This window comes from Ipomoea nil, unplaced genomic scaffold (genome assembly GCF_001879475.1).
Source record: "Ipomoea nil cultivar Tokyo-kokei standard unplaced genomic scaffold, Asagao_1.1 scaffold1266, whole genome shotgun sequence".
NCBI lineage: Eukaryota > Viridiplantae > Streptophyta > Magnoliopsida > Solanales > Convolvulaceae > Ipomoea > Ipomoea nil.
Genome location: NW_017617694.1, coordinates 475,186 through 496,281, shown reverse-complemented (window position 1 = coordinate 496,281; position 21,096 = coordinate 475,186). Strand labels below are relative to the sequence as shown.

General features: G+C 37.8%; 1 protein-coding gene across 1 annotated transcript; it reads left to right on the top strand.

Moving 5' to 3' along the window:
- The first annotated feature begins 2,181 nt into the window (after positions 1 to 2,181).
- LOC109184609 (probable LRR receptor-like serine/threonine-protein kinase At1g07650) lies at positions 2,182 to 18,859 on the top strand. The gene is made up of 24 exons (XM_019334629.1): positions 2,182 to 2,386; positions 2,490 to 2,667; positions 13,240 to 13,311; positions 13,408 to 13,476; positions 13,560 to 13,631; positions 13,731 to 13,802; positions 13,939 to 14,010; positions 14,094 to 14,162; positions 14,245 to 14,316; positions 14,733 to 14,804; positions 14,904 to 14,972; positions 15,146 to 15,214; positions 15,356 to 15,421; positions 15,512 to 15,580; positions 15,666 to 15,704; positions 15,789 to 15,823; positions 15,949 to 16,325; positions 16,411 to 16,606; positions 16,692 to 16,826; positions 17,210 to 17,328; positions 17,449 to 17,659; positions 17,808 to 18,045; positions 18,139 to 18,289; positions 18,400 to 18,859. The coding sequence occupies exons 1-24, from the start codon at positions 2,284 to 2,286 to the stop codon at positions 18,619 to 18,621; spliced, it is 2,847 nt and encodes a 948-aa protein (XP_019190174.1). The 5' UTR covers positions 2,182 to 2,283; the 3' UTR covers positions 18,622 to 18,859.
- The last annotated feature ends 2,237 nt before the right edge of the window (positions 18,860 to 21,096 follow it).

Genomic DNA, 21,096 nt, shown 5'->3' with positions numbered 1-21,096 from the left:
CTTAATTGCTATCTCTAAAATAATTCAATGACTTATTTGTACTTTTTCCTAAAAAATAATAATAATAATAATAATAATAAAGAGACACATTGCAATTGACAATGAGTTTTGGGCAAGTTGACCGACTAGAATGAGATTTTTTCGGCTTTCAAAAAAAGAATGAGATTTTTTCTGCTTTATTGCATGTACTGTTTGATTGGTTGAGAATGGCGTACCCCTTGGAGCAAGATAGAATAAGACATTTATGGCTTTGTTGACTTGTTTGTCTACTCACTCAGCCCTCAATCATTCTTTGGAATGGGCAAATTATAGTGTGGACTATAAATATCAAGTATATTTTTAATATATTAAAAGTACATTATTTTTGTATTAAAGGTACATTATATAAAATAATGTATCCTTAGTATATTAAAAATGTATTTTTAAAAATATATCTTACGTACACAAATAATGTACTCTTAGTATGTTAAAAATGTACATTTTATTTATGGTCCACACAATTGTGTGGGCCATGGTTCATGCAATAATGATTAAAAGGTTGAATCCCTAACCCTAAAGGCCCGACATCTGGGAGGATGTAAATCATGAGTTAATCATGGTAAGTTGGTAACTCAACTGAACCATGAACCATAGAGGCGCCCCCCTCTGGCGCTTACTGCGCACAAGGAATCATGGTAACTCAACTGAACTATAGAGGCGCTTACTGCGCCCCCTCACTTTGAAGGGTTACTCCACACTGCCGCTGGTGAGACTCAATCCCTGGTCATTCTTCCCAAATTTCACCTCTATGACCAGTTGAGCTGCCCATATCATGATTCGTTATATCGTGCACCAGGGCACATAATGCATTGTGCACCTTGTCCAAAACGATGTCGTTTTTTATGTTAAGATTTTATGTATATTATGTTAATAGTTTATGTGTATTATGTTAATAGTTTATGTGTATTATGTTAAGAGTTTATTTGTATTCTGTTAAGAGTTTATGTGTATTATGTTATGAGTTTATGTATATTCTACTATACAATTCTGTACATTCGAAACAGATGATTTTTTTAGAAGTTAACGCAGAAACGGAAAACGAAATTTCAAAAAAAAAAACAAAAAAAACAGATACAAAATGACGTCGTTTTGACCAGGGCGCACAATATAAATTGCCCTCAATCATACTAATGAACTTCTTCTTCTCCCAAAAATTGAATCGCCAATTCCAAGGATTCTTCACACTACGACCCGTCAGAACATTTGAGATGATGTAAATCACAGTGACTTAATAGTTTAACATATAGGGCCAAATGTAGATAGAGCATTTGGAAGGTTTGAACATTAGTTTCTCGTCTCAAATACGGCCTACTGAACCATTGAGCTAAGCCCATGTTCGGACACTAATTGTACTAATTGAGCTATTTGTACGGATTGTCGGACTATTTGTTTACTAATATTAAGAAAGAAATTTTCATTTGAGCAAGTGGTAACCTTTAAAAATTAGTTAGAATTGTATATTTTGTAATATCACGTCATTTGATATTTTTACTACTCAAACTTTGAAATATTTAAGTCTTTTCTCTCTCTTAGTGTTCTTAGATGATTAGTTAACATTTGTTAGAGAGAAAATGATTCATAGTCTGCAATATAATTTGTCAGCAAAAATTTGTGTGAGATCGTCTTGACCCGTGAATGATGACAAAGATTTGACTCATTAATTAAAAATTTGACCCATTAATCAAAGATCTGACTCGTCTCACGGATTGAAACCTGTGAGACGATTTCACACAAGTGTTACTCTAATTTGCCTAATTCCAGACTTACTGTTAACATAGAGCCTAATACTGCTAGAATTACGGTATTATTATAATTGTATATCCATTATTCATCAACGGTTGAATATAATACTTGAATAATAAAGGCATCATGTATGCTTCATGACTAAATAATTTTTAATCAAAATATGCTTTTGCATGAATTATTTCCTTTTAAAAGAAGAATTAAACAACATCACTTATGTCAAGCACTATGTGCTCAGATGACAACACTTCTGTGACTTTTCTTGAGGGAAGGTCATAGGATTGAATCCCGGTGAGTAGGATATTGACTCTTTGGGCTGCAACGGGTAGAGAAAATATAGACAAATACTATCTTGTACTAGAATCAATAGTACTAAAAAAAAAAAAAACATCACTTATATTTTGCTACTAAATAATTTATAATTGCAATCTGTTTTCATATATATGTTGGAGAATTCAATGTAAGAAAAACAGTGCAGCAGAACTTCCCCAGAATTCAAGCATGTTTGCCTCCATGTTCATAATCCTCATACCAATTATACTCTCCTTCTTCTTCTATCCTATCTTTGTTGAAGCACAGAGTGGGCATCTTCCCCTAGATGAATGTGAGGCTCAGCTCAGTGTTGTTTTCTTGGTGATTATCATATTACATTGCATGCAAATTATATATGTATTAACAGCAAGCTTTTGTTGAATGTTATATGGAAGTAAATGCACTTAGAGAAATAGCAGATGAAGTGGGGAAGAAGGATTGGGATTTTAAACTAAATCCTTGTGACAACAACTCAAACTGGTTGACACCACAAAAGGAAGGTATGCCAGAGTACAATAACACTCTCACTTGCAATTGCAGCTTCCCTGCTGGTATTTGCCATGTTCGAAGCATGTAAGCTCTTCCTTCTGCATGCATGCCCAACTCACTATTATATTATATTACTCTCTTTTTTAATTTCAATTCCCATTTCTTTTCTTTTTTTATTTGTTTTTGTTTGTTGGCTTTCGAGAGCTGAGAAATCTGCCATTATTAACTGAGGGTGTGTATAAAGTAAACTCACTCGTGTAATAATTTGCTAATTACATATGAGAGATAAATTGTATTAGGAATGAAGATCATATGCAAGTATGCAACGGGCTCATCCATTATTTCTTCTTTTTATTTACAGCTAAGGAGTTTGGGGTTGATTATGTAACATTTTATTTGAAGTGTTTTTAGTAACATTTTATTTGAAGTGTCTCGAACGGATGCACGTTAAACTCTAAACTGATGCATCTTAAAAGTGTCGAACTTATGCACCTTAAGTCTCGAACAGATGCATCTTAAGTCTTCAAATTTATGCACCTTAAGTCTCAAACTGATACACTTAAGTGTCGAAATTATGCACCTAAGTACTGAACTAATGCAGCTTAAGTTTCGAAATGATAGATGCACCTTAATGCACCTTAAGTTTCGAAATGATAGATGCACCATAATACACCTTAAGTTTCAAACGGATGCACTTTAAGCTTCAAACTTATGCACATTAAGCTTTAAATTTATTCACCTAGAGTATGGAAGTTGATATTCCTAATGAATCAAAGTTGTGCACCTTAAGAGTTAAATTCATGCACCTTAAGCTGAAAACTAATGCACCTTAAGCTTGAAATTTATGCACGTCGGTAAGTCGTACACCTTAGAGTTAAACTAGTGCACCTTAAACTAGAAAGTGATGCACCTAAGCGTTAAACATACACACCTTAAGCTATAAACTTGCGCACCTTAAATTTAAACTTAATTAAGCACCTTAAGATTTAAACTTAGGCACCTAAAGCTATAAACTTACGCACCTTAACCTTTGAACTTACGCAAAATTGCCATAATGCCACCGTGTTTTAAAAAAAAAAAAATCTTCATTATATTCTAGGTTATTGATTTTGGCTACATCGATTAGAGAAGTCGATTCGATCATTAACTGAGTAATAGGAATTACAGAGTTATATCAGATATTAAACTCTAACCTACACCTGACTAATAGCATCACACTATAACTACTGTAGACTATTCTATCACCACATAAATACAATTATGTATTATACAAATAATAATATATGAAATAACAACTGTACTAACACACCCCCTCAAGCACAAGGTTGGAGAGCCTCCACATTGAGCTTGTCCCGCAGAGCAGAGAACCGTGGTTCTGGTAGAGGCTTGGTAAAGACGTCGGCTAGCTGATTTGTAGTGGAGAGTTATATCAGATATTAAACTCTAACCTACACCTGACTAATAGCATCACACTATAACTACTGTAGACTATTCTATCACCACATAAATACAATTATGTATTATACAAATAATAATATATGAAATAACAACTGTACTAACACACCCCCTCAAGCACAAGGTTGGAGAGCCTCCACATTGAGCTTGTCCCGCAGAGCAGAGAACCGTGGTTCTGGTAGAGGCTTGGTAAAGACGTCAGCTAGCTGATTTGTAGTGGAGACATAGTTGACAACGAAGTCCCCTGATGCTACTTTGTCACGGACGAAGTGATAGTCAATCTCAACATGCTTCGTCCTGGCGTGAAAGACCGGATTTGCACAAAGGTAAGTTGCTCCGAGATTGTCACACCATAATGTCGCGAGTTCTCCCGAATGTAGCCCTAATTTGCGTAGCAAAGAGATAATCCAGGTAACCTCGGCTGATACATTGGCAAGAGCTTTGTACTCGGTTTCTGTGGACGAGCGTGCTACAGTGCGTTACTTCTTGGATAACCATGATATGAGATTCTTGCCTAAGAAGACCGCAAACCCGCTCGTACTCTTTCCGTCTAGCGGACACCCAGCCCAGTCAGAGTCGGAGAAGGCATGAATGCTGGTTGACGCAGACGGTGTGAGTCGTAGCCCATAATCAAGAGTCCCCTTGATATAGCGTAGGACGCGTTTGACAAGAGTCCAATGATCAACAGACGGTGAGTGCATGAACTGGCATAGGCGATTGACAGCATATGAAAGATCAGGCCTGGTGATTGTCACGTACTGTAAAGCTCCTACAATGCGCCGATATTGCGTGGGATTATCAAACAACTGTTCCGAGAGTGTGACCGCATTGGTCACCGCGGCCGGTGTGGCGAGAGGCTTGTAGTCTGTCATACCAGCTCGCCCTAGTAAATTTGTCATATAACGACGCTGGGAGAGAATTAGACCAGTGTCTGTCGTGACCGTTTCAATCCCCAAAAAGAAGCTAGGTGTGCCAAGATCACAAATTTTGAAGGTAGATGATAGACGATGCAGTAGAGCAGTCACAAGCTGAGCGTCATTGCCCATCATTATGATGTCGTCAACATAGACTAATAAGAACACTCGTGAAGTCCCTGCAGTATAATAAAAGAGAGAGACGTCTGTTTTGGACGAATTGAACCCTGTAGACAACAAGAAATCATGAAGCCGTTTGAACCAGGCTCGGGGGGCCTGTTTCAGACCATAAAGAGATCTCTGTAGATGACAAACATGACCAGGGTTTGTCAGATCTTCGTAACCTGGTGGTTGCTTCATGTAAACAGTTTCTGCCAGGTGGCCGTTCAAAAAGGCATTATGAACGTCTAACTGGCGTAGAGTCCAACTGTTCGACACAGCTAAAGACAGTAGCATACGAACCGTGGTCGGTTTAACCACGGGACTGAAGGTGTCGAAGAAGTCCTCCCCTGCGACTTGATTGAACCCTTTGGCTACAAGGCGTGCCTTGTGCCGTTCTATGGAACCATCAGCGGTGCATTTGGTGCGAAACACCCATTTGCAGCCGATTATATTCATGTGGGGTTCTGGTGGTACAAGTCGCCAAGTATTATTATGGAGGAGAGCATTAAACTCCTGATCCATCGCTTCACGCCAGTGTGGGTGCCCCACAGCTTGAGAGTAGCAAGTGGGGTCTGTGGTTACACTTAGTGCCTAAAAAGGCTCATCAGTCCCCTGAGTCATGTGACGAAGACGCATGACGTGGTCCCGAGCTTGCGGTTGAGCTCGTGGCCGGCGTGTTTTAGCGGGGCAGTATGAGTGATTGCCAGCTGAGGAGATTCACGAGCCAGTGGTACAGGCTCATCACAACTCGGGACAGGAGTGGTGTCCGGCCCTTGTAGTAGAACATGCGCCACAACAGGTGCAACGGCCCATGGCAGCGGTGGTGGTGTTGGACCCTTGTGTACGGGATCTGTGAAAAAAGGAAATACAGACTCGTCAAACCGGACATGACGACAGATATAGGTTTTCCCACTTGTCAAATCAAGGCATCTGTATCCCCTAAAGGAGAGAGGGTAACCTAGGAATACACACGGGGCGGATCGATACTCTATCTTATGTCGATTATACGGGCGTAGATACGGGTAACACCGACACCCGAAGACACGTAGGAAGGTGTATGGGGGAGACACTTTGAAGAGACGTGTATATGGACATTCAAATTGTATGGCCGAGGATGGTAAGAAATTGATTAGACATGTTGCAGTTTCAAAAGCATAGTCCCAGAATTGATGGGGTACTTTGCCTTGAGCGAGGAGAGCGAGGCCGGTTTCAACAATGTGTCTATTCCGCCGCTCTACCCTCCCGTTTTGCTCATGTGTATAGGCACATGATTGGCGATGGTTTATGCCTAATTTTTCAAAAGTTGTATGTAATTTTCGGTATTCACCCCCTAAATCAGATTGAACAGACTTGATAGAACGCGAAAACTGGCATTCTACCAACACACGAAACAACTCAAAAGCTTTATATATGTCTGATTTCACCCGTAATGGATAAAACCAACAGAATCTGGAATAATCATCTACAAACAATAAAAAGTAGCGAAAACCACTAGTTGAATATACAGGAGACGGACCCAAATGTCCGTGTATATCAAATCTAACACATTTTCACTACAATAGGAAATATTATCTAGTTTAAATCGTGATGATTTTCCAAGATGACATGAGGTGCACGACTCAACGAGCTCAGTTTTATTGGAGGTGGCCGGGCAACTTTTAAGAACTTTATTCAGAACAAGTTTGTGCGGATAACCGAGCCTGCGGTGCCAAACCGTGGGATTGGTACGGGAACTTAGAAATGCAAACTGTGACCGAAACAGCGGGAGCTTGTACAGACCACCCGTAGTAAGACCTCTAAGCAGGACCGCTTTGGTTGTGGAGTCCTTCACAATAAATTGATAAAACAAGAATTGTGAAATTAAAAAAAAAAACATCATTATCAGTAGTAAATTTATGTACTGACAACAAGGGAACAGATAAATTCCGCGGGACATGCAAAATATTGTTTAATTTTAATGATTTGGATGCAGATGGGATTGATGCATGACCAACTTGCGAGATTGCCAAACCTGCGCCATTACCAACCCGGAGGACATCGGGACCTCCGTATTCATTCGCGTGCGTCATCATTCCTGCATCCGGCGTAGCGTGAGCTGTAGCGCCAATGTCCGGATACCACCCGTCGGACGGAGAAGTCGCTGCCGCCGCCACCGGTTCGCCGGATAATGCCACGTGAGCTTGCGCCGGTGGTTGAGTAGTGTATAGTTTGTAGTAGTAAACGGCGGTGTGACCGTGAGATCGGCATATCTGACACCGCGGCGTTCCACGTCCACCACGACCACCCCTATTCTGTCCGCCACGTCCTTGACGACCGCCGCGACCTAAGGCCGACTGTCTATTCCGTCCGCCATGATTCTGGCCGCGACCGGGATTGGTGTACAGGGCCATGTGCGCCGCCGTTCCATCAGCCGTGGGATAATCATCAACGAGGATGAATTCGTGGGCCTGCAAAAAATCCGATAAATGAGAGAGAGTCACCGGATTTCTAGAGGCGGTGAGAGAGGCTGCCAGCAGGGTCTTGAGTTCCGGCCGGAGTCCGCGTAGCACGTAGAGGTTCTGCTCCATGAGCATGAGGGGACGGCCAGCTTGCACCAATGATTCGACCAGGACCCCGGCATGCCCCAGGTAATCGGCGGTAGTGGAGTTGCCCTGGCGGAGCATCTGTATATGCCCCAATAGGTTCAAGCATCGGGCCTGACTGGAGGAGCCAAGCGCGTTCGTGACGGAGGTCCAGACCTCGGCAGCGGTGTTCTGGCCGAGTGCCAAGTGCAACACTTCGTCGGACATGGAGGACACCAAAAGCGATAGGATCGATTGATCCTGCTTCACCCAGGCGCTGTACGCTGGATTCGGGGTAGATGTCGCCACTGCTGCACTGGAGGAATCGCTGGAGGATAGAGGGGCAGTGATGGTCGCCGGTGGACACGGGAAGGTACCATCGACAAAGCCTAGAAGCTCCTGACCTTGGAGGAAGGGTATCAACTGCGTACGCTAGAAGAGAAAATTTCTCGACGTAAGCTTCATTGACACATAGTGATGAGCTCCGGCGAGCGAGCCACCACCGGCCTGAATAATAGGAATTACAGAGTTATATCAGATATTAAACTCTAACCTACACCTGACTAATAACATCACACTATAACTACTGTAGACTATTCTATCACCACATAGATACAATCAAGTATTATACAAATAATAATATATGAAATAACAACTGTACTTACAACATCAATGGTTGAGATTTCACCCCATTTTTTACCTGAGAACCCCTTCGCATATATATATATATATATATATATATAGAGAGAGAGAGAGAGAGAGAGAGTTAGGATCATATAAGAACATCTGCTTAGGTGAGAACGTGAGAACAAATCGTATGCATTCATCTAATATTTTTTAATAGTCTAGATTAGATTAAGTGGTGCGTTGCACACATTTAATTCGCGTTCGCACACACTTAATCTAATCTAGACAATTAGATGGATGCACACGATTTATTCTCACGTTCTCACCTAAGCAAGTATATATATATATATATATATATATATATATATATATATATATATATATATATATATATATATATATATATCTTCTCCTTGGTGAAAAATGGGGTGAGATTTGAGCCATTGATCTAATCTAGATCAACGGCTCAAATTGAAGGAAAATTAAAAAAAAAAAAAAAAAAAAAAAAAAAAAAACGCGCTTCCTGGCAACATAGATGCAAATGATCAGTGTCTCGAACTGACGCACCTTAAACTTCGAACTTATGCATCTTAAGCTGGAAAATAATGCACCTTAGGCTTTAAACATACACACCTTAAGAGTTAAACCGGTGCACCTTAAACTAGAAAGTGACGCACCTTAAGCTATAAACTTACGCACCTTAAGTTTTGTACTTAAGCACTTTAAACTTTAAACTTAGGCACCTAACGCAATAAACTTACACACATTAAGCTATAAACTTACACATCTTAAGTTTTGAACTTATACACCTTAAGTTTTAAAATTACGCACCTTAAGCTGTGACCTTGGGCGAAATGACCATAATGCCACCATGTTTTTTTAAATTGTTCTTCATTCTAGGTTGTTGATTTTGGCAAGATCAAAGACTGTGATTAATGCACACGTTTCACCTGGGAGTAACTTCGAACTCAATCCCTTGTATATATTTACCAATTTAATAAATTGTATTTTTTCTATATGTTTAAATCTGATAATTAATATTTACCACTTTAATAAATTGTAAAGGGAAAAATTGTAATTTATGTCTCTCCATAATATGTCAATTTTCAATGTCACCCCTGAATTATTAGTGGTGTAAATGTTGTCCTTCAATTTTTCAAAATGGTACATACAATGCCCCTCGTAGTTGATTGGAGTATATTTTGACAAACAAATAAATACCCAGAGTATCGGGTTATCAATCTACAGGGAAGCGGTGCATATCAAGCACTAGCTACTAATCTATTCATGAGAAGCGAATCCTAATGAAAAGGATGATTGATTGATTGTAAAAGTAAAACTAAGAGTTAACGCCATTTTTAGTCCTAAACTTATTGGGGCGTGGACAATTTTCATCCTCCATAATAAAAATTGCCAATTTGTAGCCACGCTTATTAGTCGTTGGACATTTTTAGTCCTCCGTCTAAATTTTGGTTTGTTGACCGTGAAAATGAAGGGTATTTCTGTCTCTTTTAAGTCTTCTTCTTCTCGGCTTCTCATCTCAGTAGCTCAGCTCTGTTCTCTTGGATCTAATCTGCCACGATAAGGTGGGGAACTGCCGGAGGCCAAAGCAGCTACTAGCCATCACCGCCGATGCTACAACTGCCTGAGAAGAGCTGTTCGCTCACCATCTCTTCCACCTTCCACTGCCATCACTATCTCCACCTCAATCCTCTGCCAAAATCCATTCAATTCCCCTTCACCTCTAACAATTTCCTCCCAAACTCGCAATCAATTTCTACTCAAAATTAAACAGATGAACATGTAGAAAAGGCAATTGGATCCATACCAAAGTCAATGAAGAATCTCTGTTGCCTCCCCCCCTCCGATGTCCACTTTGCGAACCAAAATCGCTTTCCATCCACCATTGCTTGACTTTGTAGTCAAACCCTCCTACAGTCCTCTTCTAGAGAGAATCGCACGAGAACACTTCTACGAACAGAGATCTAACCTGCAATTCCCCTTCTAGATGCAGCACCGATTGTAGCTCCGCCCTAAGAAATTCCAGATATGTCGCAATTCGCACGATTGGACGATTCTTTGACCGATCGCAAACATCTGGCTGATAGCAATCCAATCTTGGTTGTTGGGGTCTTCGAGGATTCACATCGTTGATTCGGATTTCTGGCATTCTAGCTCCGGTGCTCGGCATGTCTCCGACGGCCTCGCTTTTAGCAACTGGGAACGGTTTGCACGACTTTGCAAAGGTTTTGGATCAGAATTTCGATTTCGATCCCCTTCTGACCCCTATTCCGAAGTTAAACAAGTCCAGTTTACGGGTCGGTCCGGATGATGCTCTCGCCATCAATTTCATGCTTCAGCTATACAATTTATTGGACGAGACGATGGCCACCATGGAGGCCGCACTCAGGCTTGCGAAATCGCTGAATCCCAGCGTTGTAACATTAGGGGAATACGAATTGAGCCTGAATCGGGTCAGGTTCCTGGAGAGGTTCACGAATGAGCTCAATTACTACTCAGGGGACTCGCTGGAGAGGCTGCAGGTGGAGAGGTTGTTGCTTGGTCAGAGAATCGCTTTGATGGTGGACCTAGTGGAATAGGAGATCGAAAGAGAGTGTACTAAGAACGAGGAACCGTGAGTGGAAAGGTTGTTGCTTAGCCTGGAACGATGAACCTCTCCCCACTGTTTCTTTAGAAGAAGAATACATAAAAAGACAACATTGCCCTTCAATTTCACGGTCAACAGACGACACAAGAGACGGGGGACTGAAAGCGTCCAACGACCAATAAACGTGGCTACAAATTGACAATTTTTATTATGGAGGATGAAAACTGTCCACGCCCTAATAAGTCTAGGACCAAAAAAGGCATTAACTCTAAAACTAATTAAAAGAGAACAAGGTAGCAGGTTGATGAAAACAATAGAGAAAGAGTGGGATTTCTGGGATTCAAGTGCTTAATCACCTAGTGCATGCCAATCTAATGTGCAACATTTAATTCGGGTTCAAACAAGTGTGAGAATGCATACAAAGGAAGGAATTACTCCCATAATTCCAACTTAAAATAACGCGAGTGAATATTCATTCCCATGATATAAACACTCAACAATTCAAGAACAAGCATTCAAGATAAATCCTTAACTAATATGTCATCTCTCAATGTGCAATAGTTAAGTGCAATTGTGGGTGCTCTAAAATATGCCCTAACTCTCATTAAGGCATAAAGATAGCAATGAAACAAGTAATTTAGGCCTTTAATTACTAGCATCAACAAAATAGAACACAACTGCAACACAAGTCATAAAATCCAAATGTAAATATATTAATGAATTTAAGAACTAGGCACATAGGTTCATAAACACTTTCACCCAAAAATCCATAGGATGTTTTAGCCACTCATGGCTAGAATAGCATTCATAGCCATAATATAAGAAAGTTTACAAGAAACAAAGAAAAGGGAAAGAGACTCTCCCGAATCCTCCTAGCTTTTCCTCTTTCTTCCAAGGTGACTTGTAGCCCTTGATGTCTCTCACTCTATTTTGTCTCCAAAAACGTAGCTTAGAGTCCTAGGGTTGAGGGAAGATGGGTCTTTTATAGTGGGAGCCAAGTAGGGGCAAAATAGGAATTTTTGCGCAGCCCAAATTTCGCATAGGACGGAAATTCGACGCGTCGAGACAGGGCTCGGCGTGTCAAGTCTTGTCTTCATTCTTCAGGATGCCTACTAGAATAATTCGATGCGTCGAGTCTTCGACGACTTTGACCCCGAGGCTACTGGAATTTCTTGACGCGTCGAGAGTGTGATTCGATGCGTCGAGTCTTCGACGGCTGTGACGATGCGGCAGTTGGAATGTTTCGCCGCGTCGAATCTTTAGGATCAGATCTCCTTAGTCAATGTTGACTCCAAACTTGTCTTAGAACTTCCCTTGTTTTTGCATTTGATCTACAATGGTTTCAAAACACTAACAAACACCGTAAAAATATTCAAATCAAGCATTAAACCATATCTACATGAGAAAGCAAGGAAATAGGCATTGAGAGTGATAATTCAATGAACTTAAGCCCAAAAGAAGATTCAAATTAAAACGAAAAACATGCATAACTAAGCTCACATCAATAGTGTAAATGTTGCCTCTCATTTTTCAAAATGGTACATATATTGCCCCTCCCGTACGGTATGGGAGGGGCAATATATGTAACGTTTTGAAAATTGATGGGCAACATTTACACCACTCATAATTCATGAGTGACATTGATAATTGGCATATTATGGAGAGGCATAAATTACAATTTTCCTAATTGTAAAAATATAATTTGAATTTAAATGTTTTCATAATTTTAAATAATAATAATTTTGCCAACTACTATGTAATGTGATAACACATATGTTACCATTCCAATTCAAATGAGTGGAGTCAATATGAAAAACCCCGGTGGTAACGGATCGAGTCAATATGAAAATGTATTGCTACCTTTTTTTTTAATGCTGTTAACTCTATTACAATGTAGTAGCCAATAACACCTCCATTGAGGCTCAAACTCACAACCTTCCAAATGGAAGTCCAACCCAAGTACCATTAAACCACATAGTCTTGGTAAATGTATTGCTACTTAATTAGGAATAAAGTGTGCTTATTACTTATATGGAAAACTGTAGTAGTTTTGAAGAAAAATATAATACTTTTTTCATCAAAAGTATTACACTTTCATTTATAAGTAACAAACACTTTATTCCTTATTAGTATTGTATTTTTCAGTATAAGTATTACATTTTCATATTGACCCGGCACTTAATTCTTTGAGGTGAAAATGATTGAGGAATAATGAGTGTTTAAAAAATAATAATAATAATCGTTTTAATATTTGGCACTACTGCTTTATGATATACTAATACAAATCAAATAATAAAGAATAATTAAGTCTCTACTTTTGTGTAAGCAGAAACTTGAAGGGACAGGATCTGCAAGGTGTGCTTCCTCCTGCCTTGGTGAAGTTACCCTTTCTAAAGATAATGTACCAACCTACACTTTCTACATTTATGTATTAATCACATCTTCTTATTGATATTATTTCTTTGCTTGATTATATTATTAATGTTATTTTCTGCAGTGATCTCTCTCGCAACTACTTAAGTGGTACAATTCCCCCTGAATGGGCTTCTATCAAATTGGAACTTATGTAAGATGTCTTGTGTACTATAACCTAAGCTATACAAGTGTAAGCCATATGCTTGTCCATGCTAAATAAGTGAACATTTGTAGATCTGTTACTGTGAATCGATTGTCCGGGCCAATTCCAAAATACTTGGGAAATATAACAACTCTTACATATTTGTATGTTCTCTTGCTCCTCTCACAAGTAAAACTTTTGTTTAACATTTTTTGAGGGAACTTAATGTTTGTGTTTTATTCTAACAACAAATGAATTTTCAGAAACTTGGAGAGCAATTTCTTCAATGGAACTGTTCCACCTGAGCTGGGGAAACTTGCCAACCTAGAGATGCTGTAAGCCTTTGTTAATCTTTCTCATCACTAGTGTTAAGTTTTTGTGCTTTAATGTTGATGAGTTTAATATATTGGTTAAATTAATTTTATGTTATTATTACTTATCTGATGCTTTCACTATTTTTGCTTTCTGTAGCATTCTTAATGCCAATAATCTCACAGGCAGATTGCCAAAAGAACTTAATGCTCTGAAAAAATTGATAGTGCTGTAAGTGCATCATCATTCATATTCCTAATTTATAAACATCTTTTCTTGTTTCCTCTATACTTCATGCTCACTTGTCAATGCAGTAGGATTAGCAGGAATAACTTCACTGGAAAAATGCCTAGCTTTCAAGGTTTGAAAACCCTTCAAAAATTGTAAGTATTTAAATCTAACAATTTAAAATTGAAATTTTTATATGAAATAGTTGTTTTATTGACAAGCATGCATGATTGGCAGAGAGGTTCAAGCAAGTGGGTTTGAAGGACCCATACCTCAAAATATTTCTGCATTGACAAACTTGCTACAACTGTGAGTTAAGATTTCCTTTGACAATTTAAGGGGAAAGTGCATTTTTGGTCCTCTAGTTATACCCGTGCTACAGATTTAATCCTTGATGAGTTATATGTGTGACCATTTTAACTAAGTTATGGAAAAGTGGCGAGTTTAGTCTAAATCAGTCACTTTATTAAGTGACATATTGGTGACAGAAATAGTCTTTGAGGAACTAAAGTCATCACTTGGTGCATAACTTAAAGGTATGGTTAAAGATGGTCACGCATTTAATTCAAGACTAAGTCTGTATGTACCACAGGTATAACTGAAAGACAAAAAATGCAATTTTCTCACAATTTAATTAATTAATACACACGTTTTGGTTGTAGCAGAACTTTCTATGGTTACGATCAACAAACTAAAATGCAATTGTTAATAACACGAATCTGCAGTAGAATCAGTGACCTAAATGGAGGCGCATCCAGAATTCCTGCATTTAACAACAAGACAGGCATAGCAGTGTTGTGAGTAAAATGCATTAACATATGTTAGTTTCATAACTATATTCCAGCATGAATTGAAATTATTTATATATGCAAAAACAAAAACAATTTTGGGTGCAGGATGTTGAGGAGGTGCAATATTTCTGGGAAGATACCGGATTTAGCTAATATGACAGGCTTGAAACAACTGTAATTTCTATAACTTGAATTTTCTCTTTTGACTCTTCTCAGCTGTTAATTAATGAACTATTAGATTCATTTCTCTATGGGGAATTTTTTGACACACCTAAGAGAAGACTAGTTCTTAAGTTGATATACTTCTTTGCTTTGTTGTTTTGTTATCGATCACATTGAATTTGCAGAGATTTGAGTTTTAATAATCTGGAAGGAGGGATTGATGGTCTTAACGTTCTTGATGAACTGCAGTACCTGTGAGTAACAAATCTATTTCGACATTTTTGTTCTAATAGAAAGCATATCATCAGCATTCTAGTTATGTTTCTCATACTTGAATTTGGCTGTGATTCAGTTGATGAACTCACTCTAAACTGATAGCCTCTCTCTATTCTTAGGTATCTAACGAACAACTCTCTTACTGGGCAAATACCTCAATGGGTTCTAAATCGAGATGCCAGATAGTAAGTTCAGTCTAATATATTACGTGCATGATTACATTTGTTGTTTGATTATTATATTCCATACTAGAGTTCATAAAAAATGGTGTGCAGCTTCATAGATCTTTCTTACAATAATTTTGAGGAGAGCTCCACGTCACCAATTTGCAGTCGGGAAACCCTGTAAGATTCTGTCTCTTATATGCATTTACACTTTCAAGTGTTCCTTTAAACATGGATCATTTGAGCTTTCTCATTTTCCTATCAGAAACTTGTTCAAAAGCTATAATGGAGGAGGAGAGAATGAGTAAGTTTTAACAAACCATGAATATTGTCACTCCTAATCCAAAGAATTCTAACTTTATCCCCCTTTTTGGCCTTGTATATATAGCAAATTTGGAAAGTGTCTAAGGAATTGCACGAAAGGTAAGCACATCATATCACGAAACTCTTTCGCTTAATTGATTTGAATACCTTTCACAATGCATTTATGCATCAATGTTTCTAATAATTAGCAATGAGAAGCATTTGCACTTGTCATATTTTTGCAGATTGGTATTCATTCCACATCAACTGTGGTGGAGGCAATGTTTTGATTGGTGACACTACTTATGACGGGGATGAAGATTCTACTGGCCTTGCGAAATTTGTTTCCAATAGAGAGAACTGGGTAATCAGTAATACAGGCTACTTTTGGGATAGGCCAGTAACAATAACAGACTATACAACAACAAATATATCTGTCATAAAGGGAAAAGACTCTGAAATCTACCAGACAGCTCGCTTGTCTCCTTTATCATTGACATATTATGGACGATGTTTAGCAAATGGAAACTATAATGTGAAACTTCATTTCGCAGAGATAGTTTTGAGAGATAATAGATCTTTTCAAAGTCTGGGAAGGCGCTTATTTGATGTTTATATACAGGTCAATGGAGTATTTTGTAGTTTAAACTTAGGGCTTCAATCGTTTAGTGCTGTGCATTTGACTATAGTGATTTTAATGGATACAGGGTGAACGGAAAATAAAGGATTTTGATATTGAAACTGAAGCACAAGGAGCTGATAAACCATTGGTTAAACAATTTCAAGCAGTTGTTAGAGACAAAACTCTAGAGGTGCGCTTTGTGTATGCTGAAAAGGGAACGACTGTAGTCCCACATGCAGGGGCATATGGCCCTTTGATATCTGCCATTTCTGTGGAATCTGGTAAGTATTAGTGATGATTTCTGTTTAGTTGCAGATAGAGAAAAGATATCTAACTAGCTGCCATGCATTTTCCACAAACATGCAGATTTCAAGCCTCCCAAAAATAGAAAGACTTTAATCATAGTTGTTGCAGTAGCTTCTTCTTTGTTTCTTATTTTTACAATTCTCTGTTTCATTGCGTGGAAGATCTACATTAGAAACAAGACATCACGGGAACAAGGTAATATCTGCATTTACTTTCAATTACTTTCAAAATTTGTATGGAAAACTTGGACATAGTGACAATTTATGCATGCACTCAAACATAGAAACAAATATCCAAACATGAGGCAAGCTTAGTCAAATTGTCCGGCTCTTGACTTGGTAACCACAAGGTTACAAATTCGACTCCCAACGGGAGTGGACTATTGGTCATTCAAAGATGCATGGGGCTAACCCTAACCGATGGCTTTCTCGTTTTGAACCGATTAACTATGAGCAACCTAGGTTGTTAATAAAAAAAATATATATCCACACATGCTTGTTGAAAATGTGCCCCCCAGATTTTTTCAAAATTTTTTTCCATGCACTAGCCATTTCTTTAAAGTAATTGTCCGGATACAGAACTACGAGGCATTGATCTACGAACTGGATTATTCACCTTCAGACAAATTAAAGCTGCTACAAACAACTTTGGTGCTACAAATAAGATTGGGGAGGGTGGTTTTGGGCCTGTTTACAAGGTATATAGAAATATGAATGTGCATAATCTATAAATTGATTAATTCATACCTTGAAACTTTAATTTTTCGACTATAGATGCTTATTTTGATATTTTGGATTTTTGCATGGTATAAAACCAGGGTACATTATTGGATGGTACAATTATTGCTGTGAAACAACTCTCATCCATATCAAAACAAGGAAATCGTGAATTTTTGAATGAAATAGGAGTGATTTCTTGTTTACAACACCCTAATCTTGTGAAACTTCATGGCTGTTGTGTTGAGGGAAAACAGTTGTTGCTGGTGTATGAGTACTTGGAAAACAATAGCCTTGCCCATGCTCTTTTTGGTAAGTTTGAGATCACGTACAATTGAAAAAAAAAAAAAAAAAAAAAAAAAAAAAAAAAAAAAAAAGCCAATAAACTAGAAATATATGTGATAATTTAATAAAATTTTCAAAATAAACATAAATATTCTAAGTTAGCAAATAATTACAGGTCCTGAAGATTGTCAACTGAATATAGACTGGCCTACCAGACAAAAAATATGTCTCGGTATTGCAAAAGGTTTAGCTTTCTTGCACGAAGAATCAGCAATAAAAATTGTTCATAGAGACATTAAAGCCTCCAACGTGCTTCTTGACAAAGAGCTCAATCCAAAAATTTCTGATTTTGGTCTAGCTAAGCTTGACGATGATGAGAATACACACATCAGCACAAGAGTTGCTGGGACAGTGTAAGATGTTATTACAATTTCTCGTCCAATTTTCTATTTCCAATTCATCATGTAGTTGAAAGGAATAGTCACTCTCTTCTTTTTTCTATACAGAGGATACATGGCTCCTGAATATACACTCTGGGGCTACTTAACATACAAAGTCGATGTGTATAGTTTCGGAGTGGTGGCACTAGAAATTGTTGCCGGGAAAAACAACATGAAGCATCGTCATGATGAGGACTATGTTTGCCTCCTTGATTGGGTGAGATATCATACTTCCAAACTCATAATTCATAGATTAAAGACTTGTCAAACTAAGTTGCCTATTTTTATATGTTGTTGTATTTGGTTGTATTTATGCACAATTTTCAGGCACTTGTTCTTCAAGAAAATGGTAACCTATTGGAACTAATAGATCCAAGATTGGGTTCTGATTTTGATAAAGAACAAGCTATCAGAATGATCAAAGTAGCTTTGTTTTGCATTAACCATGCCCCAAGCCTTAGACCATCCATGTCTGTCGTCGTCAACATGGTTGAAAGTCATGATGGTATTCTTGAATACAATTCTGATCTACGTGAATTCAATTCTTAGGCAGATCATTATGATAAAATGCCAGTGGATTTAAGTGGTTCTCCTAACCAAGTAAATTTTTCTTCAAATACAACTTAAGAATGAAAAATTGTATCTTAAAAGTTACAATAAATTATACTTGTAACATTCAATTTCCTTCCTTACAAAGGACCTTAGCTTGCAAAGAGCCAATGACTAAGCACATGTGCATATTGATATTTGTAGATAAACTCCATTATATTGATGAAGAGGGTGTTGGGAGAATTCCTTTTCAGGGCCATCATGTATATATCATTTTTGACATCTCAATTATATATATAGGGTTATGTACCCAAACACTTTATTAATCCACCAAAGTAAAAGATACGGAGTACAAAAGAAGAAACTGGTCGGACCATACACATACACATGTTATATATTCACAAGACACAAAACGTGAAACACAAGACACACACATATACACGTTATATATTTACTTGTTTTCAAGTTTGATTTAGATAGAGAATTTATGTTTTATACGCACATAATTTCACAACACAAAGCATAAGCTCATAACATATATAAAACACACAATATGTTACATAACAACTAATTTGTTCCAGGTACAGAATTTCACTCTTAAAGTACAAAATTACGTAGCATAAGACACAGAAATTATGAATTTACAATACAGAAATTATGAATCTACAGAACAAATATTATGAATCTGCAGTATAGAAATTATGAATCTACTATATTTAAATTATGAATCTAAAGCGTTGCAAAAATCGCGTCTAGGCGCTAGGCGGTCGTCCACCTAGGCGTCCTAGGTAGTCCCCAGGCGCCCTAGGCAGTCCCCAAGCGCCTAGCGATTTTTTCGACCTTGATCTAAAGTATAAATTTTATTAATCTACAGTATAGAAATTATAGATCTACAGTATAAAAACTATGAATTTACAGTAAAAAAATTATGGATATAGAACCATACTCACCGTGTAAGGTGGGCACGTGCTCAGAGTATAACGTTCCAGAATTATTACCTTAGGTCATCAAGAATTGAAAAGTCACATCCGTCTTGGGCCCTTTCCTTGCCATAGCCCTAGTTTGAACTCCAAGCCCATTCTTGCTATGTCTTCTTTTTCCATCTCCTTTTCTTAGGCCCATCAAATTTCTCAAGCCCAATAACATTTTCCATGTTATTATTTTCCTGCCCAGTTTGTGCAACCTCCTCTTTACCATCAGGTTCCTTTTCTCCATTCTCATTCAGATGACCCATCATATTAAACCCAAACTTAATATTATCATAAAGCCTAGACTCTAACTCCTCATCCAACCCAACATTGTATAGCTCATCAAACCTTTCTTTAATCTCCTCCCCACTCATACTGGAGCGTTATGCTGTGCATCCGTATACACCATGCATGGTGCATATGGATGCAAAAACGATGTCGTTTTGGTGTCTAACTTAAAAAAATAAAAATTCAGAATTGCATAACTACACATCAATAATTTCACTACACATCTATAATTTCATAACTATACATCCAGAATTGCATAACTACACTTCCAGAATTGCATAACTACACTTTTAGAATTGCATAACTACACTTCCAGAATTTCATAATTAAAAAATCCAAAATGAATGAACTAAAAATGAATAACATAATGTTGTTGCTGAGAATCGAAACTGATTTTTTTTTTTAAGTAGATCGCGCGTTTTATGCAAAACGACGTCGTTTTTGCATCTGTATGCACCATGCAGATACGGATGCACAGCATAATTTGCCACTCATACTAGCATCAAGCCCAATACCTCTACCTAGCCCTATACCTCTATACCCTTAACCCTCTCCCCTTAGAATGACAAATTATACTGTGTATCGCGGTCCACAAAGCTTTGTGAACCGCACATCAAAACGACGTTGTTTTGTTTAATGAAAAGAAATGGCACCACCAAGAACCTTGTGGTCCAATGGTTTCCGTTTCCTCTCCTAAGTAGGAGGTGATGGTTAGCCTCAATGGAGACAATTAGTAGTTTGGGTGTTCACCTTCCCTTGTAATACAAAAACTTCCCTTCGTAATAAAAAAAATAAAAAAATAAAAATAACTCTGTTATTCAGTTTCATTTGATATTTATACACTCAAATATGTGAAAATGTTATTTAGTTCATTTTGTATACACTATAGTTTCATTAAAGCACAACTACATTTTCATTTCGATATAACTACAGGTTCATTGCAAAATATACACTCAAATATGTGAAATGTTATTCAGTTTCATTTGATATACATTACAGTTTCATTTAAACACAACTACAGTATCATTCTGATATAACTACAGTTTTGCTAGACAATATTCACTTAAATATGTGAAATTGTTATTTATTTTCATTTTGTATACACTGCAGTGTCATTCAACACAACTACAGTTTCATTTAAATTCAATTGCAGTTTCATTTGATAATATAAAAATAATACGTGAGGCAGTGTTAGTTTAGATATACTGTAGTTTCAGTT